Source organism: Papio anubis, chromosome 4 (genome assembly GCF_008728515.1).
Source record: "Papio anubis isolate 15944 chromosome 4, Panubis1.0, whole genome shotgun sequence".
NCBI classification, from domain to species: Eukaryota; Metazoa; Chordata; class Mammalia; order Primates; family Cercopithecidae; genus Papio; species Papio anubis.
Genome location: NC_044979.1, coordinates 109,017,836 through 109,039,202, shown reverse-complemented (window position 1 = coordinate 109,039,202; position 21,367 = coordinate 109,017,836). Strand labels below are relative to the sequence as shown.

At 41.4% G+C, this 21,367-nt stretch overlaps 1 protein-coding gene across 1 annotated transcript in view; it reads right to left on the bottom strand.

Annotated features, from left to right (window-relative positions):
* Positions 1–312: 312 nt before the first annotated feature.
* The window catches only part of LOC110742702 (POU domain, class 6, transcription factor 2-like), a 235,358-nt gene continuing 214,303 nt past the window's right edge, over positions 313–21,367 (bottom strand). The window contains exons 3-4 of the mRNA XM_021935212.2: positions 11,252–11,343; positions 313–8,190 (exon numbers count right to left, since the gene is read on the bottom strand). Of these exons, the coding sequence (XP_021790904.1) occupies positions 7,951–8,190; positions 11,252–11,343 (332 nt within the window). The 3' untranslated portion in view covers positions 313–7,950. The remainder of the gene's footprint in view (positions 8,191–11,251; positions 11,344–21,367) is intronic.

The following is a 21,367-nucleotide window of genomic DNA, read 5'->3' as shown; positions in this document are numbered from 1 at the left end:
ACATAGTTTTGATTTGTCTTCTAGTTCCAAAACTTACTCTAGGTTTTTTTCTTTTTCTATTAAAAAGATTTTGCTCTGTCTCGCTTCTTGTTTTTATTTATTTATTTATTTTTGAGAGAGAGTCCCACTCTGTTGCCCAGGCTGGAGTGCAGTGGCATGATCTCAGCTTACTGCAACTTCTGCCTCCCAGGTACAAGCGATTCTCATGCCTTAGCCTCCTGAATAGCTGGGACTACAGGTGTCCACCATGATGTCCAGCTAAATTTTGTATTTTTAGTAGAGATGGGGTTTTGCCATGTTGGCTAGGCTGGTCTTGAACTCGTGACCTCAGGTAATTGGCCTGCCTCGGCCTCCCAAAGTGCTGGAATTACAGGCATGAGCCACTACTCTCGACCTCTTTCTTGTTTCTTGCATCACAAGCTGCTTCAAATTCTTGGGATTACCCAGGCATAAATAAGTAAATGCAAACATATATCCATGAAAAATTATAGCATAATTGCATTGTTTTTAAGTATGTTCATCTCTAACATTTCAGGCTCTATGATGGCCACACTCACACACATCAAGGCATACAAAATCCTCAGTGTTGCCTTCTTCCTGCATGTATAGTCTGATTTCTTGCCACCTTGGATTCCAAATTTTCATTGAACAGACAGAGCTATTGATAGAACCTGTAGACTCTGGTCTCCTCGTGCCTTCTTCTCTACATTGAATGCTCTCTTTACTTCTCTTTACTGGACTCTTACTTAGTCTTTAAAATTCACTCATTCACACTTCAGCACCTTTTACAAGTAAACCAGACACTTTCTTTGTTCTTGGGCCACTTTATTGAACCAAATAAAGATGCCTGTCACAGGGCTTCCATTCTAGGGGCAGAGTCAGACATAAATGATGCATATTAGCAATACATTATACACAGAGATTCTCCTCTACAGCAACAGGCCCAAGCATCACAACACTGCTGACCCTGCCCTCGATGGCTACAGTAGGCATCACCCAAAATGCTCAAGAAGGCCAAATAAAGAAAAACACTTAAACATTCTTGAGATTTTGTAAAAGGTCCTAAGTGTTAGGGAAAAAGAAAATGCAGAAAGCAAGTAAGGGAGACAGGAGTGCTGAAGCAGGGGAGGAGGAGGAAGGAAGGTTTGATTCTTTCTGGGTGGGAATAGAGTGCTTCAGGCAGAGAGAACAGCCTGTGCAAAAGGCCCTAGGCTAGGAGTACGTGCAAAGGACACCAAGGAGGCCAGAGTGCCCTCACATCAAGGTTGATTTAATTGAAAGAGAGGTGTGTAGGAAACAAAAAAGCAAAATAAATTAGATTCAAGATGTCTGTCTTGGAAAAAACTTTGGCACAGGGAACTGACCGGAAGCAGAAAGATCAGAAGCATTCCCTTTTCTGAGAGACTGCATTTTCAAAGGAGCTACACATCCCTATCTGTTGGAAACATCAAGCAGCCCATTAGACCTCCAGCTTCCATAAGCTATACATGGACTGAGAAACTCCTCGAAGAAAGGTATATTCCTCAACTTCCTCATCAGATTGGCCAAGGAAGATAACAGACAGGAAAGAATCTCCCAGGGGTGTGGCCAAGGGCCAAGGAGAACAGTGGCCAAAGGTGCTTCCCTAGAGACCCACAATCAAGGAACCTCCATGATGTCTGCCCACTGGGACGTTGGAATGGTCATAGATAAACAAAATGTGGCATATTTTTATGATGAAACACTGCTTGGAAATTAACAGAAAGGAACTACTGGTTTACACAACCAGTAGTTTTGGATGAATCTCAAAAACATTATGCCGAACAAGAAAACGCAGACACAAAAGAATACACATAATATGAATCCATTTATGTGAAGTTCTAGAACAGAAAAAAACAGATTACCTGGTTGGATGGAGGGGACGGACTGCAAAGGGACACAGAGGAATCTTTTAGAGATAATTAAATGTTTTCTGTATTGATGGAGCCTGCACGGGTGGATGCAATTATCAAAACTCATTGAACTAAGCAAGTAAGGTCCATGCATTTTCTTGTATGTAAAGGATACCTCAGTGAAAACAACAACACAAACAAAAGGGAATATAATGTAACTTGCACATGAAATCCCTAATCCCCAAACTATTCCCACATACTTCAGCATCCACAGGCTTTAATATGGGGAGTCAGAGAAAACCAGGGCAGGTTTCCTGCCAGAGCAAAGGGAAGAAAAACCATCCTTGGCCTTGATTTTTCAACTGGCCTTGAACCTAATTGCTTTTCCATGTTCAGGTTTAGCAGCACTCTTTAATGTATTTTTGGTCATTAATTTAAATGTTATGCTTGACTTAACTGGAATGTTCACACTTTGACATAAATCTCCTATGTAGCACATTTATATTCTCCATTTATGTTGCCTACAGTGATTAGTAGGTCATTCTGGTCTGTGCTGTGAGAACAAGTCACTAACCTGAACCATCTGTCCTAGAAGTAGACTCAGCTCTACCGTCCCATTAACCCCTTTGCTGCCTGTTGTCACTCACGTCAGGGCTGTATATATCTTCATTTCCTGCCTATGTTTCAAAAAAGCAAAAGATCCAACACATTTGCATGAGCTCCATAAAGGGGATTTTATTTTGCTACATCAACTAACAACCTCTGTTTTTACCCTAGGACTATACATCTTTAATGCAGCTGTGTTCCAAAGTAATGAAAAGGGAAGACACTGACTTTTCAAGGAGCTTATGGAGTATGTGACAGAGCAAGCTTAGTTATCTTCTTTCTTTGGAGTTTATGGCCATTATTTGTCTTATTTCACAGGTGTGAGCTTGCTTATAGTCATCAGAGGCCAAAGCCCAATAAACATGGGATGAAGGACACAGGGATGGAGACACCCAGTGTAGCTGATGGTGGATGGTACTTGCAAGGGGAAAGGGGCACTCGAGGCAAGGTAGGAGAGGGCACAGAACTCAGCTATTTCATGTAGGGACACAGGGCTTTGAGAAGGAGGTCATTTCTAGGTCTTATCTAGAGCATTTCTGGGTTTGAATCCCACCCAGAGCTTCCAAGGACATCGTTCAAAATAGTCAGAACCTAAACTTCACCATTGGCATCTCCTGAGCTCAGAATTTGTCTCAGTCCTTGCTCATGGGAGATCCTACTGGCTTTTACTGTTCCCAACAGAAAGGCCAATGTCCAGCCTGCCTTACCTGCCACCCCTTCTGCTGATGAGGGAGGCTCAGCATGTTTCTTAAGCTTGCTTGTTCATGTTCCATACCACATCATTCTGGCTTCCCGCTTCCCACTTCCCACCCACGTCATAGCCGAGAAGACAGAAATGAACGTCTCAATCTGGGGGCAGTCAATCTCCAGTCTGGCCAGTGACACGAGATAGCTTAAATTAAAAGGCTCAGCCTCACGGTAATTTCTCTCTTGGATAGTCAGAATTTTAGATAGACATGGAGGTAACAATAAAGATAAAGATGATGGAGATAGAGAAAAATGGAGAGTTCCTGACAGGTACATGAATTGGACAGATGCCTAACCTTAGAGGAGACAAAATGGAACATTAGTGAACTGGAATTATGGTTCAGCCAAAAGCCAACCAATGCAGTAGAGAAACCTCCTGGAGGGAGCAGGAGAAGACAGGGAGATGGGTCATTAGTCATTCTGGGCATGGGGATTAGATGCACGCCTCCTGCAGCGGCGAGGACGATATAGCCTGCAGCCTCGTGGGTTTGCTGGATGCTCTAATGCCCAAATTTCATTCCAGATTCCAATGAGGCTGGGTTACAGGGCTGTTCCTAGGATCCTGCAAGATGTCTAACTCCTTACAACCGTGTGTCTTCTTACCATAAGACCTCATGACTCATTAATCTCTTTTTTGCTGGGAAGGATCTGAGAGAAAGAGAAAACAATCCCCTGACCACACATCCAGGTTTTCTGCTGAGTTATAAGGTCTTTTTATCAGCAAAGCAAAACTTTCATTGGATAAAATCTCAGAGCAAGGACTTCAAGAGGGCTTCCATTATGTAAGAGAACTTCCCTTGGTCTTGAGGATATGAAAATCCTAACAGAAGCAGAAATGTTCCCACACATTACTCCTTTCAGTCATTCTCATCTGGAGGCCTGCGGTGGTGAGTGAGAGCAGGAGCATTAATGAGGACATTCACTGCCTCACGTGGGTCCTCCATTATCACAAGAGTCTCTGATTCTGGCTGCTGGTGATATTAGGGGATACCATGGACTGGATGTGTGTTCCCCCCACCCCACCAAGTTCATATGTTGAAATCCTTACCCCCAAGGTGATGGTATCAGCAGGTGGGGCAGATCAGCAGATTAGGTCATAAGGGTGGAACCCTCAAGATGAAATTAGTGCCTTTATAAAAGGGACCCTGAGAGCTCCCTCATCCCTTCTGCGGTGGGAGGACACAGTAAAAAGACAGGTAGACATCTATGAACCAGGAAGTGGGCCCTCACCAGAACCGAATCTGCCTTGATCCTGGACTTCCCAGGCTGCAGCACTGTGAGGAATACAATCTGTTGTTTATAAACCACCCTGCCTATGGTTTTCATGTTTATAGTACCCCAAACAGATGAAAGCAGGGAGTTGCCTAATAAACTTTGAATAATCTCCCTAAGATCAGCTTTTCTTAAACTTTAATGTGCATGGGGATTATCTGGGGATCTTTTAAAAATGCAGATTCTGTTCGGAGGGTCTCAGGCATCTCGGGTAGAGCCTGAGATCCTGTATTTCCAGCAAGCTCCCAGGAGACATTGATGCCGCTGGCCTGGGGACCATGTTTTGAGAGGAGATTGTGATATGACCCCCGCTGTCAGAGTCGAGAAGAGCTGCTCTCAGTGTAACAGCATGTCATGAGTGCTCATTAAAATACATGTGTAAATCACGGCCTCCGAGGCTCTGAGAGCTATTCCGTGTGACTTGATAGGGGATGTAAATGAACAAGCTCTCAATCACTTCAGTAAAAAGGAAAATATTTGAAATCTTATCCCTGAATTCCAAACCATTAAGGGACTGATGTCAGCAACTTTTTTTTTTCTTCCTTTCATCCTAGCAAATTTGTGACTATTGAGCTAGAATAACAGACACGCTGGAGGGCTGGGTAGGAAGGTTGGAGATAATTCCAGTTGGCCGAACTGTTTCACGAATAAAAGCTTAACACTTCACAATGAGGAAAAGGGAACTATTCATGACCAAGCATGTTACATGGTAACAGGCTCTGCTTCAGACTAGGTGTGCAGACTAGGTGTGCAACCTCCCCCTCACAATCACCCACCAAATCTATTTTATAAAATCACTGGAGAAGTGGGGTGTTTATTATAGACGAGCAGACTTAAGAGTCATTTTTAAAGACTCTGAAAAGCCTTGGCCTGAGGTTACTGTATTTATTGTATAGGAAAGAGACGGGGGAAAGGAAACAGCCTTCTCCCCACGCTGGTGACTGTATGGATGCGTGTAAGGATTCCTTCTACGATACTGATAGTCCATTTACAAGACTCTCACCCTAACCTTTGAGAGAGGATGAGATTTGAGGTCATCTTGAAGACTGGCTCAGTCTCAGAATCCCCGCAGACGACCTTTCAGTCTGTCAGTCATTCACCATCATTCCAAGAGTCCCACTGCTTCTGCAACATAACCTGGGAAGCTCCATAAGCCATTGATTCTGCCTAGGGATTGTCAAGGGCTGTGCAGTAGGTCACCTAAAGGTGGGAAAATCAACTTTGGGATGGCTGCTGGTGGATTGATTGCAAGGTAACCACTGGCTTTGCCCTTTAGGTGGTGGACATTCATCTTGGGCGCTTTCGAGGCATGAGACTTCCCTGATTACCATCCTTATTGCCCTTGAACTTCTCGTTAGGATGACCACCTCTTTCTGGGTTGCCTGAGACTTATATGAAAGGAATAGAAAATCCCAAGGAAATTGGAAGGTAGAACTTTCCTGGATCCTGACAGTGATTTAGGACTTGGGATTCATTCACGAAGATATTAAAGCAGAAGGCATTGGGGAAGGAGTTTGATGTTAAGCCTAATTAGAAAGCTTTTCCTATAACGAGCTGATTTGCAACTGGGAGGTGTTTTATTCTAATAACCTCATCACCTTCCCTCCAACATCAGTGAAATTTCAAAGAGGAAGACAAAGGAGGAAATGTTCACTTGTGCTTGTGTCGCAGACAAGAGCTTGGACATCAACTCCAACCCACTTCTGAAGATGATGCTGAGAGGGAAATTGTGTCAGAAGCATCCAGGGATAAGAAAAGCAAGTGCTTCTGTTTCCTCTACTTCATCAGGCCACAAAGCTTGGGATTCCTTTTCTGAAACCAGAGGTGCCCCAAAGAACCAAACTCCTAACTATAAGCTAATACTGAACTTTGATATTTACAACAAACAAAAACAAAAGGGAAAATCTTGGTGGAAGAAGTCCACATTGGACCAATCATTAATTTTGAACCCTTAAAAAAACAGGTACTAGTATCTTAAGAATACTAAACCATGATCAAGAAATAACAAGTTTACTTTTTTTTTTTTTTTTTAACTCTGATTTTTGGCATCCATCTTAACCAAGCAGGATTAATTCGTGGCCTAGGAGCTCTTCAAGCTTATGTTTATTTATAATATTCAATATTCCCATAAGTGCAAATGTTCCAAATGGAAGGCTGCATTTTGATAATGCCCATTGTGCTTCATTAAGATTTCATCATCCACCTACATTAAAAAGCCTCTCCCTACACTTTGTTGCTACGGCTTTCACCTTGTGTATTCCTGCTTTATTTGCTTAATCTTGAGATCTGGCTTCCCAGGCACTCTCAAATTTGAAACAAGCAAAGTTTGTGCATTAGCGTATCCTGGGCATGCATGATTTATGAATGGCAGGTTTCTTGGCACAATTTAATGGTACAAGAGAGACTTTGTTTTAAACATTAAAATGGAAGTCAAGAAGTGGCAACAATGGGTGGGGTAGCAGAACACAGAGCATGGAAAGAAGTTTGGGTCAAGAGTTAACCAGTTCTTACTTGGTCTGTTTCTTAGTCTTATGGACTGATTCTTCAATAAATTATAAGAAGCCCTGACATTTGACCAACTAAAAAAGTATTTTAAATTACCATTCTGATAACTTACCCAGACAAGCCCTCATTCTGCAAAAAATTTAATTGTTAATGTTTATATATATGAAGAAATCAAACATCTTTGACTAGTCCAAAATAAATTCATTTTCTCTTTAGCAGGCATCCTACTTACATTCAGGTCATTTTCCACCAAAATAATTCTTCCTCTGACAGAATCTTTTGTAAATCAACCTATCAGTCAATGCTACCAAATCTTTTAAAGAAAAGTCGAAACCTTTATAATATCAAGACAACTACCCTTCCTAAGTAAAATTAGAGTCTGACTTGTTATATGCCCCTGTAATATAAAGGTTCAACATACAAGTCTATTTTTCTCATTGCTAAATATGAGCTCAAGTAACACAATTTTTGTTTAATAGCTATAATTAAAACATACTTTGTAGAGCAAAATAATCATTAATAAATTATTCCAAATAATATCTTGTATTTGAGATGTTCCAATCACTTCAAACACAAACAAGCAAACTCTAACTTTTCTTTACCCATGGCTAAATTGAAGAATTAGTGAGATGATAACTCAGGTCTTCAAATAACAACACAGGAATTTTACTTTAAAGTTTTTGATACGTCATGCAATGATTGACTCATAAATGCTTCCAGGAGACCTGAAAAGTTTTGATACCAATGTTAGGAAATGAGGATTGATAAAACCAGTGGCTTGTGCAAGCTCAGGATTCACAGACAACTGAAAATTCTGCTTCCTACGGAAGCCTTCCATATTGTTTAGGGCAGAAGCAACTCTGAACCACATTCACCATTCTAGGCACATTTTTTTGTCTGCTTCAGAGAATACTGGCCAATTGGTAGAGCCTTACGTGGCGCATGGACACTATGGATTACCTTGTAGATTTTGCAACGGCAGAGTCATAATGCCTCCAGCTGCAGCTGCTGCCACCAGCCCTTGGATGTTGGTGAGATTCGCTGTTGGCAGTGTAAGAACCAGTCCTTGCTGGCCTCCTAGCTGTCCCGCCATGTTGAAGGGGATGAGGATTGGCTGGTTGAGGGCTGGGGGGCCTCCCGGCATCACGCCGGCCACAGCAGAAGCTAACTGCTGTGCCGTCAGAAGTGGCTGCAAGGAAACAGATAAAGCTAGCTCACTTACCTGTGGAACCGAGGCATGGATTTTAAAAACATCATCCTTCCGTTTAAGCAGGGTCAGAAAGTTCCCAAAGAAGTACCAGAAAACATGCTGTATCCCATTTAAAAAAATGATTGGTAGAAAAAAATTTCAAAGTTGCATTTCATTGATATCTTTGGAAATTTTCATTTGGTTTGGACTTCTTCTGAGGAACTCAAATACCTTTACAAGTAATAACTTACGTTTACACGCTGTTCTTCCAGTGAATTTCCATTTGATCCTGTCTGCATGTATTTGAAGCTCTCAGCTAATTTATTCTCTGTTGTTCCAGAAAGAACTTATTGGGATCAGTGGGATTTTTTGATTCAAAAAGAGCAACGAAATACTACTTTTGACTTTTAAATCAACAAAAATAATGTAGAAAATTTATTCAATGCTGGAAAGTCTGTATTGACACCACTATGCAGATCTATGGCTGGGGGACGTGTACACTAGCATAATCCTTTTGGAAAGCAATTTAGAAATAGATTATCAAGAGCTGCAAAAATATTTATCCCCCTTTAACTCAGAATATATTCCTAGGATATAGCTTGAAGATATTATTCAAAAGGAAATAAGATAACTGCATAAAAACCTGCATTATGTTTCAAAATACGTAAATATTGAAAATAGTTTATTACAGTACTAAACTAGATAAAATATTGCATCGTCATTAAAATGGATCATTATGACACCTCTTTAGAAAAGTAGAAAATGTTTGTAATATGAGAATACAATAGAAAATAAGCTGGATAACTATTAAGTAAATTTGAATGATTATTGTTAAAATGGTAGAGTTATGTATGTACAATGACAAGATCTAAAACAGAATATAAGACATAAAAGTATTTGATGTGGATAAAACTTAAAATCTTTGAAAATAATTCTTTTGTTTTTACTCTAACATCCTTTGCCCAATTAAAATGATATTATACAAACACATGTTTACGTGCACTATGGATGGAACAGCCCTTCTCTGGTAGGGAAAGGCAACTGCTGGGCATGTTTTGAGGGCAGCACGTGGGCTCTTCACCAGGATGACATGGGAGGGATTCCTGCCCTGGTCAAGCCAGATGACCCCAAGAGTCATTTGATTTTAGAGTCCTTGATTCAGGACTTTCATTGCAGCCTTGTGGGAGCCATGTGGAACATAATAATCCCATATCTGTTGTTCTTCTACAAGAACCAATGCAAAACTCTTATGTGAAGGATAGGTAATTAAATACAGCATACTACCAAGCCCAATGTATAATAGCCAGACACTATTCGAATGCTGTAGTTATTCTACCAATGAGATACAGAGAGGCTAGTAACTTGCGCAAGTCTCATGTCTAGTTGAGAAGGGGTTCAAGTTCAAGCCCAGGAAGGCTGCTCCAGAGCCCGTGTTTTACCCCTTTCTTGTATCCCCTCCAATACAAAGAACAGATTTAGAGAAGTGGGGCTGCTTTATCTGAAGAATGAGGGGTGGTGTGGAGAGGGCTAAGTCCACACTTTGGCCATTCCTGCAGTGTTCCTTTCAGGACCCTTTGGGGGAAGACCCTGCAGAGCCCTAGGATTCTGCACAGCTGAGTTTAGAACTGCTGCTTTAGACCCCGCAGGCCTTGTTCCTAATGTATTTGTGCACTTCGCTAAATTCACACCAAGTAACCGTGCTTCCCTTTTTAAAAAATTCCAGTTATTCTAATGAGCAAAATAAATATACTTCGGGAATGAATACAAAATTACATGCTGGCCCTCAGATTCCCGGTGTTACATCACTGCCAATAGTGATATTATGGTAAGAGGGAAGGCAAATTAGTAGTTTTCAGACTATATATGGGTCACAGATTTGGGGGGTTTGGCCTGCAGCATTTTAAAAATAGGATTTGTGGGCTCAAGGCAGGGCATGCACTCTCCAGTTTGTCACGGGGCCACCACTCCTCACTGACCTGGGCCTGTAGGGCTGCCTACCCAACCTGAAGGCATTAGAGTGTGTTACCCCCAGTATGTTCACAGGCAGGTGTGCAGGCATGCATACACGCAGACACACATAATTACACGAACACACACATGATGTTACAAGCATAAAATTATAAAGAGTATGACACCAAAAATCCTGTTCCTGAGAGTCCCAGGAAAACTCTCTAGGCTTCCATAAGCCAGCATACATTTGCCCAGGCTTTCTGTCCACAGGCACGGAGCGATCTGTGCTCCAAGATGGACTATGGGATCTGAGGCCACAGGGAGTCTCGGTGGCTAGTGGAATAAGAATGTCAAGACCAACCCTCACTCTAAACTTGCGTGAGCCCTCAATGTGCTGAAAGTCATTAACTTCCAGGAGCAACAATGACAACAAAAGGGAGAGAAAGGCCCAAGTCTCAGCTTCTCTTTCCATAAAAGCAAGATGAACTCTGAAAGCTTCACACTAAATGATAGAGGTAAAAAGGCAAAAAAAAAAAGCCCAGCCTTTTATAATTGTGTTCTACATCTCCATATAGCCCACATCAGGCTGCCAAAAAACAAATATTGGACTTTAAAAAATAATGATTGTATTTCTTTATTAATGCAAGAGCTATGTGTGATGTACAATATTGTCAAACCCAATAAGCTGAACTTGCATTAAAATTGCATTAACTCTTTTATATTAAATCACATCTTGTATTTCAAAAATGGCTATAGTAAGGTTGAAATAACTTAATTTTCTTCACACTCCAGTCATTAAAGTTTTACTTTCCAGAAAACTGCATGGTAACCAACAGCACAACTGTAGTGGGTTTTAAGTTAAAAAAAAAAAGTGTTTCCACATGATTAAAGCCAACCTTTCCTTTAAGAAGAGAGAATAGCTTTGCAAACGCATATTTTCTTGATGGTATTTAATAAACAATGTAGTTATACAGCTTTTCATACGAAAATTTATTACCATCTTTACTCTGTTGGAGTTAATTGGACTTAACTCATTATTATTTATTTGATTATTTATATGGTTAAACCATCCTAAATGCAGCCTAATGGAAAGCAGTTGAGAGATACTGACCTGTGGCCCAACTGGAAATGGTGGGTGGGTCTGACTGGCCTGGTGCTGGTCAGGAGTGCCTGGGTCTGATAGTGCCGGGTTTCCTCTGGCCCCTGGAATTCAAAAAAGAAATGCTCCCTTAATATATGACCCAGCCTGGGAACTGCACACGACCCCATTTTCCTATGATGTCACATAACGTTAAGGCATAGATGATATGACAAGAGTGGTTTATCAATATCTCCAGTGCTCAAATCACTTATCAACTGCATAAATAATGATGAGAGACATTCAGGATGGCCAAGTTCATCAAGAGGCAGAAGAACAGAACAGCAGGGAATGTAGCACAGTCAGTTTGCATAGAGTACGCCAGTGTGCCATATGTGTGGGAAACTACACCCTTTAAGTACAAGCGAGCCACAGCTAATCTAGTATCCTAAAATTAAACGAAGTGTGATCTCAGATATGACCAAGTCCATCAATATTTTCCCCTAATATGGCTTTCCCCATCTCCTCCATACTCCTAAGCCCTTCTTCCATACTCTTTGAACACTGAATCTTATGACATCGCCTTCCTGAAAACAAAGCCTTTTTCCATATCACCTTACACAATGTCCTAAAAAGAATATGGCTCTCCCTAAGCAAGTGTCCCAGGTGCTAACTGAAACACTAGGAGTCCCACAATAGCTCCAGGGAGCTCCACCATGCTAAGCACAGAACACAGCTTGCTTCCTTTACTGGAATCCTACTGGATGGCAAGGCAGAAAAAATGAAATTCCACCCAAGAGCAAATCCTTCAAGCTCTTTTAACATGGTCATTTCTCTGTGTGTGCTTCTGTGTTTTGTTTCAGGACAAACTGTAGCAGGTAAGATAGTGGTAGAAACAATAAATACACAAACAAACAAATAAAACCAGTGGCAATTTTTGAGAATTTCTACTTGGTAGCTTTGTTTCCTTGGAGTTTTCTAATGGGTGGTTGAAATCCAATTCCAAGCAAACCTTAACAAGATCCTCTTTCCTGATGTTTGTCCTATGAATAACAAGCGGAAGACAATTCAAACCCTGTTTACCGGCATGCCATGGACAACCCAGAAAAAAAGATATGACTCTGTCACACTTATAAATTTTAAAGAAGGTATTATTGGCTCATTTAAAACAAATTCTCCTATATATTCTCCAAAGGGACAGACTTATAAATAATGGAAACAGGGAAAAATACTTCAGCACATTAAGCTACAAATAAAATTGACTGCTACATATTATTCAATTGACTTCTATCTCCACCACGATGTGTCAATCATAACAGCATTTTATAATAGGATTAAGCAATAAATGTGCAAAGCCATTATGCGGAAATCTGAAAATCTGATTAATTTGTAATATTTTTGTGCAGAAAGTCAGGAATGGACATTGCTTGGGGAATACTTACAAGCATTCTATTGAAATTTCTAAATTGATTTGGAACAAACTAATAAAAACACAGACTTGCTGACATTTTATAAAGTGAATTCTGTCAAAATATGTTTGGCATTTTAATGATTGCTGTCATTTAATAACAAGGATAAGATGACCCATCATAAGATGCCAATCATTTCCTCAGAATGTACAGAAGACCTTTCTTCTAAATTTTTTATATGTGATTTACCTATTATGCTTAAAAGCACGGCATTTTAAGCTGGGAGATGGCCTGTGCAGCGCAAACCTTTCAAATCTCTGTTCTTTCTTATATACCCAAGTCCCATTTTGCCCTAAAATTCTCGGCAGAAATTTACGTACTTCAAAGAGCTTATGAGGTTTCAAAGTGATGTTTTTGGTCAAATATTCAGATTAGGTAAACACTCAAATGGCTAAAAGTGCACAATTTTTAAAAAATTTGGTTGTTTTCCCATACTTGCCAGGCATGGGTTTTTATACCAGACTATGAAAAGAGAGTTTTTACAATGCGCAGAAAAATAGAAAAGCCCTTTTAAGCAATTAAAAAATGAATACCTTCATTCTAAAAAATTTCTATACCATGCCAAGCCCTTCTGTCTCATGTTTCTTTCATGCATACTAAGCCCACTTTTTGACTCTGTTTCTAATGCGCGCCATCGTAATGTTTAGGATCGGTCTCACACAGGCACTGTGTCAACAAGATTGTGCGTTTGTTCCCCTCAACTTTACACAGATTACATTTGCTTACATTTATTCTTTGTTGCTTTGAGGCCTAGCTGGTGCCCAGCAGCTTGTTCTGAGGCTGGTTAATTCTCAAAAACCACGTTCAGTGCAGTCCAGGGCAATTCCACACAATTTCATGTGTAAAATGAAGTCTTTCACAGGCTCTAGAGGAGATTATGTATGCTCTCCTGCCTGGATCCAAAAGTAATGTTTCTTCTTAATGTGCATCTCCATTTTCCCCAAACACATGTATCACGCATAACCTTGTAGGACCATAAACTAATCCGTCTGTCTAGAAGGCAATTCTGGAATCAGGCGCTTTCTCAGAGCCAGAGGGGGAATCAGGAAGTCAGAATGAATAAATGATGTTGGCTAAGGGTTTCAGAGAGATTTGAAGCAACACTTAGCTGAACATTTGCAGAGAATTTGACGTTGGATATTTTCATGAGCACAGATATGAAAACACAAACTTGAATGGGTTGGGTGGGTTTCTCCTGACCAGGAGCCTAGGAAACATGTTACATCTCTGAGACCAAGGAATTCCAGGAAAGCTCTCTAAAGTCTGTTCTGAAGTTAGCAGTCTATGCTTTTGAGGCAGCAACTACGAGCTCTACGGGACATAGGCTGTGCTGCTGGTTCATCAGTTTATGCTGTCATTTCATTCACATTTCTTTTTCAGTAGAAATAGAGGTCTGGCTTTTAGTTCAGCAGTGATATAATTCCTTTAAGATAGGTACTGGCATCCACTTGACTACTCACTGTTGTTTAACATAAACCTTTGAGATATCTTTAAATTTTTAGCGTATTGGCAAATTCTACCTCAATTCCAATTTAGATATTAAAAGCCGTTTGGTGTAAGGGTTAAAACCAAGAACTCTTAAAAAAAAATTAAACTCTGCCTGGGTTTAAATTTAGCACTACCACTTAACTGAGAATGTGAACTCTGGCTTGTTTTCCAACTTCATGCATCACCTTGTAAAAGTCAGGGATAATAATAGTACCGCTCTCACAGCACTGCTGTTGTGAAGATTAAATGAGCTAATATGTATGTAACTTTCTTGAAACAGTGCATGCTTGCCACATAAGTGCTATTTCTCTTGATTATTGTTATTTAATAAAAAAATTTAATTTCTCTTTTTGAGAGACAGTATCTCACTCTGTTGCCCCGGCTAGAGTGCAGTGGTGTGATCATTGCTCACTGCAGCCTTGATCTCCTGGGCTCAAGAAATCCTCCTACTTCAGCCTTCTGAGTAGCTGAGACTACAGAAGAAGCCACTACACTCAACTAATTTCTTTTTTTTTTTTTTTGGTACAGAAATAATCTCACTGCATTGCCCATACTGGTCTTGAACTCTCGACCTCAAGTGGTCCTCCTGCATTGGCCTCCCAAAGTGCTGGGATTTTAGGCATGAGCCACAATGTCCAGCCTAAGCTGTATTTAATCTAATAATATTTAATATTATTTAATGTGTCTATAATAGCGACCTGCCCCAAGCCAACTCAATTCATATTCCTGCCCCTCTGTCCCTTTCTGTGCAGTTCACATTCTCTTGCACACTGGCTAAAGGTGGCCACTGTGCACTGACCCTAACTCAGTCCTTGGTACCACTGGATGAATGTTTGGAGCTGAACTAAATGATTGGGTTCTGAAGAGCTTACAAAGCAAGATGTTTACATATACAGTGCTTCCTTTAGTCCATGTAGCATAATCACGAAATATGGCACAAACATAGTGGCACAGTTTCCAAATTTTCACACAGACCATGGCTTATACCAGTGGTTCTCACCCAGGCCTGTAAATCATTTGTGGAGCTTCCTGAACACAGAGGTTGATATTCCTCATGAGGCCACTGACAGAGCATCTAAAGGGTAGCTCACGTGAATGTTTTATGAAACTCTACCTGTGACTGAAGACCACAGGGAGCCAACAGTGGCTTGTATGTTACCTAGGGAAGGCTGAATCTCCTTTGTGCTGAGACTGCCATATGCAATCTGTTTTCTGAATGGCCGATGGGTCTGCAGCTAGTGTAATCCCTTTGGCCTTCCAAGCTTCTTTATCCACACCATTCTTTTATCATAATCCTGATTGACTTCTAGCTTAGCAAGGGGTGGAATCATCTCAGATACATCTGTTTTGTAATTATGATTTGTTCACAAATAATTTTAAAAGTATGATAACTGATTTTAAAGGGATCATAATATAAAATTTAAAATAGCCATATAACAGGAGTTAATTATCTGCAAATACAAGAATCCCTGATTTGAATCTATTATGGAAAGGATAGGTTATAAATGGTGAAGACATCAAAATACTGATTAGGAGATTGGATGGTACACTTGGATACAACTTATTCATTGTCATAAGACCTGGTTGTCAGAGGGCATTTGTTCACTCAATACCATTGGTCCCAGGGTTGATCTCACATCCGAAACCCACAGGGTTGCCTGCAGATCCCTCTGCTGTGGAGGGACTGTGACCCACAGAGCTGAAAGGGGTGACCGCCTGAGCACGACATTCCTTTCTTCAGTGCCCTCCTGAGGACCGAGCCTCCCACACTCCACTCTCTCCACACAGCTTAAGCTGAGTCCCTGAACAACGATCACCAATGACTGTCGTCGCACTCCTCATAGCAAGTTCATTTTTGTTTTGCAATTTTTTTTTTTTAATTTGGTACAACAGATTTTCATTCACCAAGGGAAACCTGGCTCAGCATCTCTTAGTGACACTGAAAGTAAAACAGATGTTCACTCTTGCACAGAGTTTTGAATTGTTCCCTCTTTTTGGAGTTGACTCTTCCAAGTAAGTCATTTTAAGAAACGAATACACTATTTTTAACCCCGAGAGTATATACTCCTTTCTGGAGCCTTACCCTTTGCAAAGAGGATATGATGGCCAGGGCAGATTGAGAAAGAAACAGAATTGCAAATATAAATTGCTCATCCCAGGCAAAGCAGCTCCACTTCCTCCCATGCATCAGCGATCCCTCCAAAGTACAGTGCTTAAGATTCCCTGGTTAATGACCAATGCATTTTGTATGAATGGGGTTCTTCGGATAGAGAGTTTGGGTTTCTGTGCTCTCTGCATTAGCATAAACATAATCACCTGAAGGTCACAGAGATCCCTCAGCTTTTTCTGGTAGTCACACCTTTCTCACCCACTGTTTGCAGTTTCCACCAGTGAAGGAGGTGACACAGAGGTTACTTATTCTAAGATGGACAGTTGGATGCATTATTATTTCATGCTGGGCGTGTGAACCCCAGCTAAGCAGAGCAAAAGTCCCCTCTAAATTAAACTTCTCTTTCTTTCAACTTTTTCAAGATTACTAAATGCCAAGGAGGGGGTGGAGGTGTCCATAAAAATCTCTGCTGAGCTACTGCCACTGTTTGCCTCTTTTTATTGCCAGTTAGAATTTCTTTATGATACTGACCACACAGGTATTTACATACAGAACACTGTACGGGCCCTCAGTAGAATCTGAGACTCCAAGGCTGATTCTACAAGCCATGCTCGGAAATCAAACATTCATTAATCCACATAAGGGTTTGTACGTTTTTGCAAATTACATTGTCAGGTACTTGTAAATTCACCTATTGAGGCCTGGAGAACCAAGACTGTCTGATTACATTAATACGAAAAATGCATTTCTTTATTCTTTTAGTGAGTGACTTATCTGGCTCCAGCAGAGGGAAGTCCACCTTTCTTTGGGTGAAGGGTCTAGGTCCTAAGTGGTTCTAAATCTTTATTTTAAGGCTGCATCTATACATGAAAAGCCAAAGGGAGATCTGGGACATTTAGATAAAGTACAAAAAGAAATCCTACAAATCTCTTATTTGGACTGAAGATGTTTTTGTAGTATCTGCCAAAATTCCTCAATAATTACTTCATTTTTTAATATGTAGATTTAGTCTGTTATAGAAGACTTTAATGACCTTTTCTTCCTCAAAATTTACTAAATATCCCTCAATCTTCTTCCAACAATTTTTTTTTATCATTTGTTTTCACATCTGCCTAATAAAAGCAGAGCTAAACTCCTGCGATATCCAGGTCAATAAAGGTCTCAATTTCTGTAAATACTTTTTCTCAGAGAGACATGAATAAAGGAGATAGTCATCAAAAGTATCTTAGCAAAATTCCATGACATACTTTAGGCAGTTAGAGAACTTTGGGGGTAGAGATTATCCCTTGAGTACTACTCTTTCTACAAGAGTGTAAGTTCTTTCAGGGAAAAGTCTCTAACTCATTTTGTATCTCCCACAGGCCAGCTCCAGGCCTTCATATGTATGTACACATTTATGTATCTCCATATGTATGTGTGTATGGTGGTGTTGAGGTACAGCACAATGAGTTCACATTCTTAAAATGATGGAAGTATGCGTCAAAATTAGTGGAAAGAATTCAGACACAGATTTTAGAGCATCCAAAAATAGTGTGTCTAATTTTTAAAATATGCCTTTTTAAGTTTAAGAAGTCTTGCTCATTTCAAAACAGTTCTCCTAGGAAATGCACACTTCCTCTGACAAGGTCACCCTCAACACTGCGCTCCATCCCTGGACAGAGTCTCCTTGCAACTGACAGTTGGGCTCTGGAATCCACAGACGGTGCAGTCACACATGTGGCTTTCATGCCCATCTAAGCAGCCTCTTTCCCTCTTCGTCCTTGCTCAACCTGTGCCAACGGGGTTAAATAATTTGTGGGGATCAGTGCAAAATAAAAACGCAGGTCCTGGCCTGGGGCTGGGAAATCAATCTCTCCTTCCCCAGGGCACCACCCCACCTTACTGCAGATGGGCGAACCCAAGGGATTGCAACCTTCTGGTTGGGATGTGTTGGAGACCTGGATTGGGGTTGAGCAGGAAGACCCTTGATGAGTCGCATGCTGAGCATATGACCTTCCCCTCACTTGAGCCCAAGCCCCCTGAGAAGGGCAGAGCGGAGCACGTGACAGCCACACTCAGGCTTCCAGGGTCACCAGGGACAGACAGTGGGCAGCCGGAGCCCGTCCTGTCCTGGGCAGGTGAGGAAACTCTAAGCCCCCTCCATCCTCCTACACGCTCAGATGTCCCACTGGAGTTTACTTATAAAACACAAATTCACAGACAAATTCTGAAGAAATTCAGGATGGTGACCACAAGGCATTAAATCCCAGCCATGGCATTCTGCTGGCTGCCGGGCTCTGTGAGACTGCAGCCGTCACCTGCCCGTGAAAGGGGCCCTCCCCACAGCTCGCTGCCGATTCCGCTGACTCGGTTTCCATACCATTTGGGATTACTAGTTTTCCTTCAAGAAACCTCAGAAAGATCTTCAAATTTTGAAAATTGTCCCTACACCTAAAACCGCTTCAAGAAAGTCGCTTTTCTAAATCAGTGCAAATTCTTTTTCTTTTTTTCTTCAGATAGAGTCTCGCTCTGTTGCCCAGGCCAGGGTGCAGGGGCTTGATCTCGGCTCACTGCAACCTCCACCTCCTGGGTTCAAGTGATTCTCCTGTCTCAGCCTCCTGAGTAGCTGGAATTATAGGCACGCACCACTACGCCCGGTTAACGTTTGTATTTTTAGTAGAGACGGGGTTTTGCCATATTGGCCAGGCTGGTCTCGAACTCCTAACCTCGGGTAACCTGCCTGCCTCAGCCAACCACAGTGCTGGGATTACAGGCATAAGTCACTGTGCCCGGTCTCGAACTCCTAACCTCGGGTAACCTGCCTGCCTCAGCCTACCAAAGTGCTGGGATTACAGGCATAAGTCACTGTGCCCGGCCCAAATTAGTGCAAATTCTTAAGAATGCTTATATTTACAGAGAAATTTAAACATGGCATTTTTCCCCAACCAGAAATCAAACCCACAAATCATTAACATGTCTATTACAGGTCATTATGAATGACCTCCTAAACATGTCATTTGGTGGGAAATTATGATAAAATTTGGTTTTCTAATTCATTATCTATGCTGATAATAGAGAGACAGGGTATGAATTCTTCAAAAAAGGAAGCATTTAAAAGGTGTCACCTGCCTTTCTTCAGCTGTAGATCTACCTTTGCAACAGTGTTTCGCTTTCACTACCACCACCACAGATTTTTCTCTCCTGGCTGGCCGCCAAATCACTGGGGAGCTTGACAACAAGGGAACAAGATCTAGATTCTTCAAGGCAGTGTGATTGGCCTACTTTTAAATTGTTTTCAGTTTGTCTACCCATAGTAAAACAGGCAAGAATTACCAAGAGCTGTTTTAAATATGCCTGAAAAATGGCCAAAGCTGTTAAATACTCTTTGAAATTGTGGGACTAGCTTAGGTGGAAAGAGAGAGAGAGGGGAGCGTTTTGAGAATGAGGAGATGTGGGCGAAGTTAGGAGAGCTAGTCCATGTTTTCATACCTGACACCTGCATTACAGTACTGTGGTGTGGAAATGGCGAGGCCAGAGAACGCTGCAGTTCTTTCTGCAAGATCCCATCCTCCAGTCCACTTCTAAAACATTCTGATTTGTGTTCTAAAACCTGCAAGGCTCTCTTTGCAGCCTTACAGACCTACAGGACTTCCCCATCTTTCCCCATCTGACACCTTCTTATGAGATTTTAAACTGTTTTTACTCACTGAGACTGTTAGCCAAGTGGTCCCACATGGATACTGGAAACTGAAGCCTGAAAAGGAGATGGGGATGGACCAGAGATTACTGTGTTGTGGTGACACGAGTCCACACTCTTGGCTCAGACCAAAGTTATCGTGAGAACGACGGTGATATCTCATTCCCCTCTTCTCCTCCAAGACCCCAGATGCCTTCCAGAGGTCTGAACTCTGCACAACTCTTCAGCAGCAAGGAGGCTACTCATCTGTCATGCAGAATATGATTTAAGCATGAGTTACAACAGAATAAACCATTATTTCAATTGAAAATGATGGCCTCTGGGTGCAGTCACTTCTGTGGTACAAGACCTCAGAGACCTTCAACACAGAAAACAGTGGTTCTTCATCAGCAGTAGCTGCATTTGTGACTGCAAAGGGCAGGTGATTAGATCACCACAGACCATGGACTTCCCCAGATTTTGAGATTGAACAAGGCAGTCAAATTAAAGGAGAACATTAACAATTGGGTCAATAGGAATACGAATCTTGAAATTTAATTTTTCCAAGAAAAAAATTTTAATTGTCATGTGCTACTGTGTCTGGAATTGGTTCCTTCCTGTAGGTTCTTGGTCTCGATGACTTCAAAAATTAAGCTGCAGACCCTGATGGTGAGTGTTACAGTTCTTAAAGATGGTGTGTCTGGAGGTTTGTTCCTTCAGCTGTTCAGATGTGTCCTGAGTTTCTTCCTTCTGGTGGGATTCTGGTCTCACTGGCTTCAGGAACACAGCTGCTGACCTTCCCTATGTTAAAACTTCTTAAAGGTGGCGCGTCCAGAGTTGTTTTTTTTTTTCTCCCACTGTGTTCGTGGTCTCGCTAACTTCGTAAGTGAAGCTGCAGACCTTTGCTGTGAGTGTTACAGCTCATAAAGGTACTGCAAACCCATAAAGTGACCAGCAGCCAGGATTTACTGGGAATAACAACAACAACACAGGCTCCACAACCTTGGACAGTATCGCGCCCCCTGGCGGCTGCTGGTGCAGGTGGTCAGCTTTTATGACCTTATTGGGCCCCGCCCACATCCTACTGATTGGTCCATTTTACAGAGCACTGATTGGTCCATTTTACAGAGTGCTGATTGGTCCGTTTTTACAGAGTGCTGATTGGTGCATTTACAAACCTTTAGCTAGACACAGAGCGCTGATTGGTGCATTTTTACAGAGTGCTGATTGGTGCATTTACAAACCTTTAGCTAGACAGAAAAGTTCTCCAAGTCCCCACCCAACCGAGAAGCCCAGTGGCTTCACCTCTCACTATCATGATCAAACAACATTTTAATGCCCCTTTCCCACCCCAAAGGATGTGTTCTCAATCTCAAGACAATCCTTAAAAATGAAGAATTTCAGCGTAATGAAAAACTCACAGCATC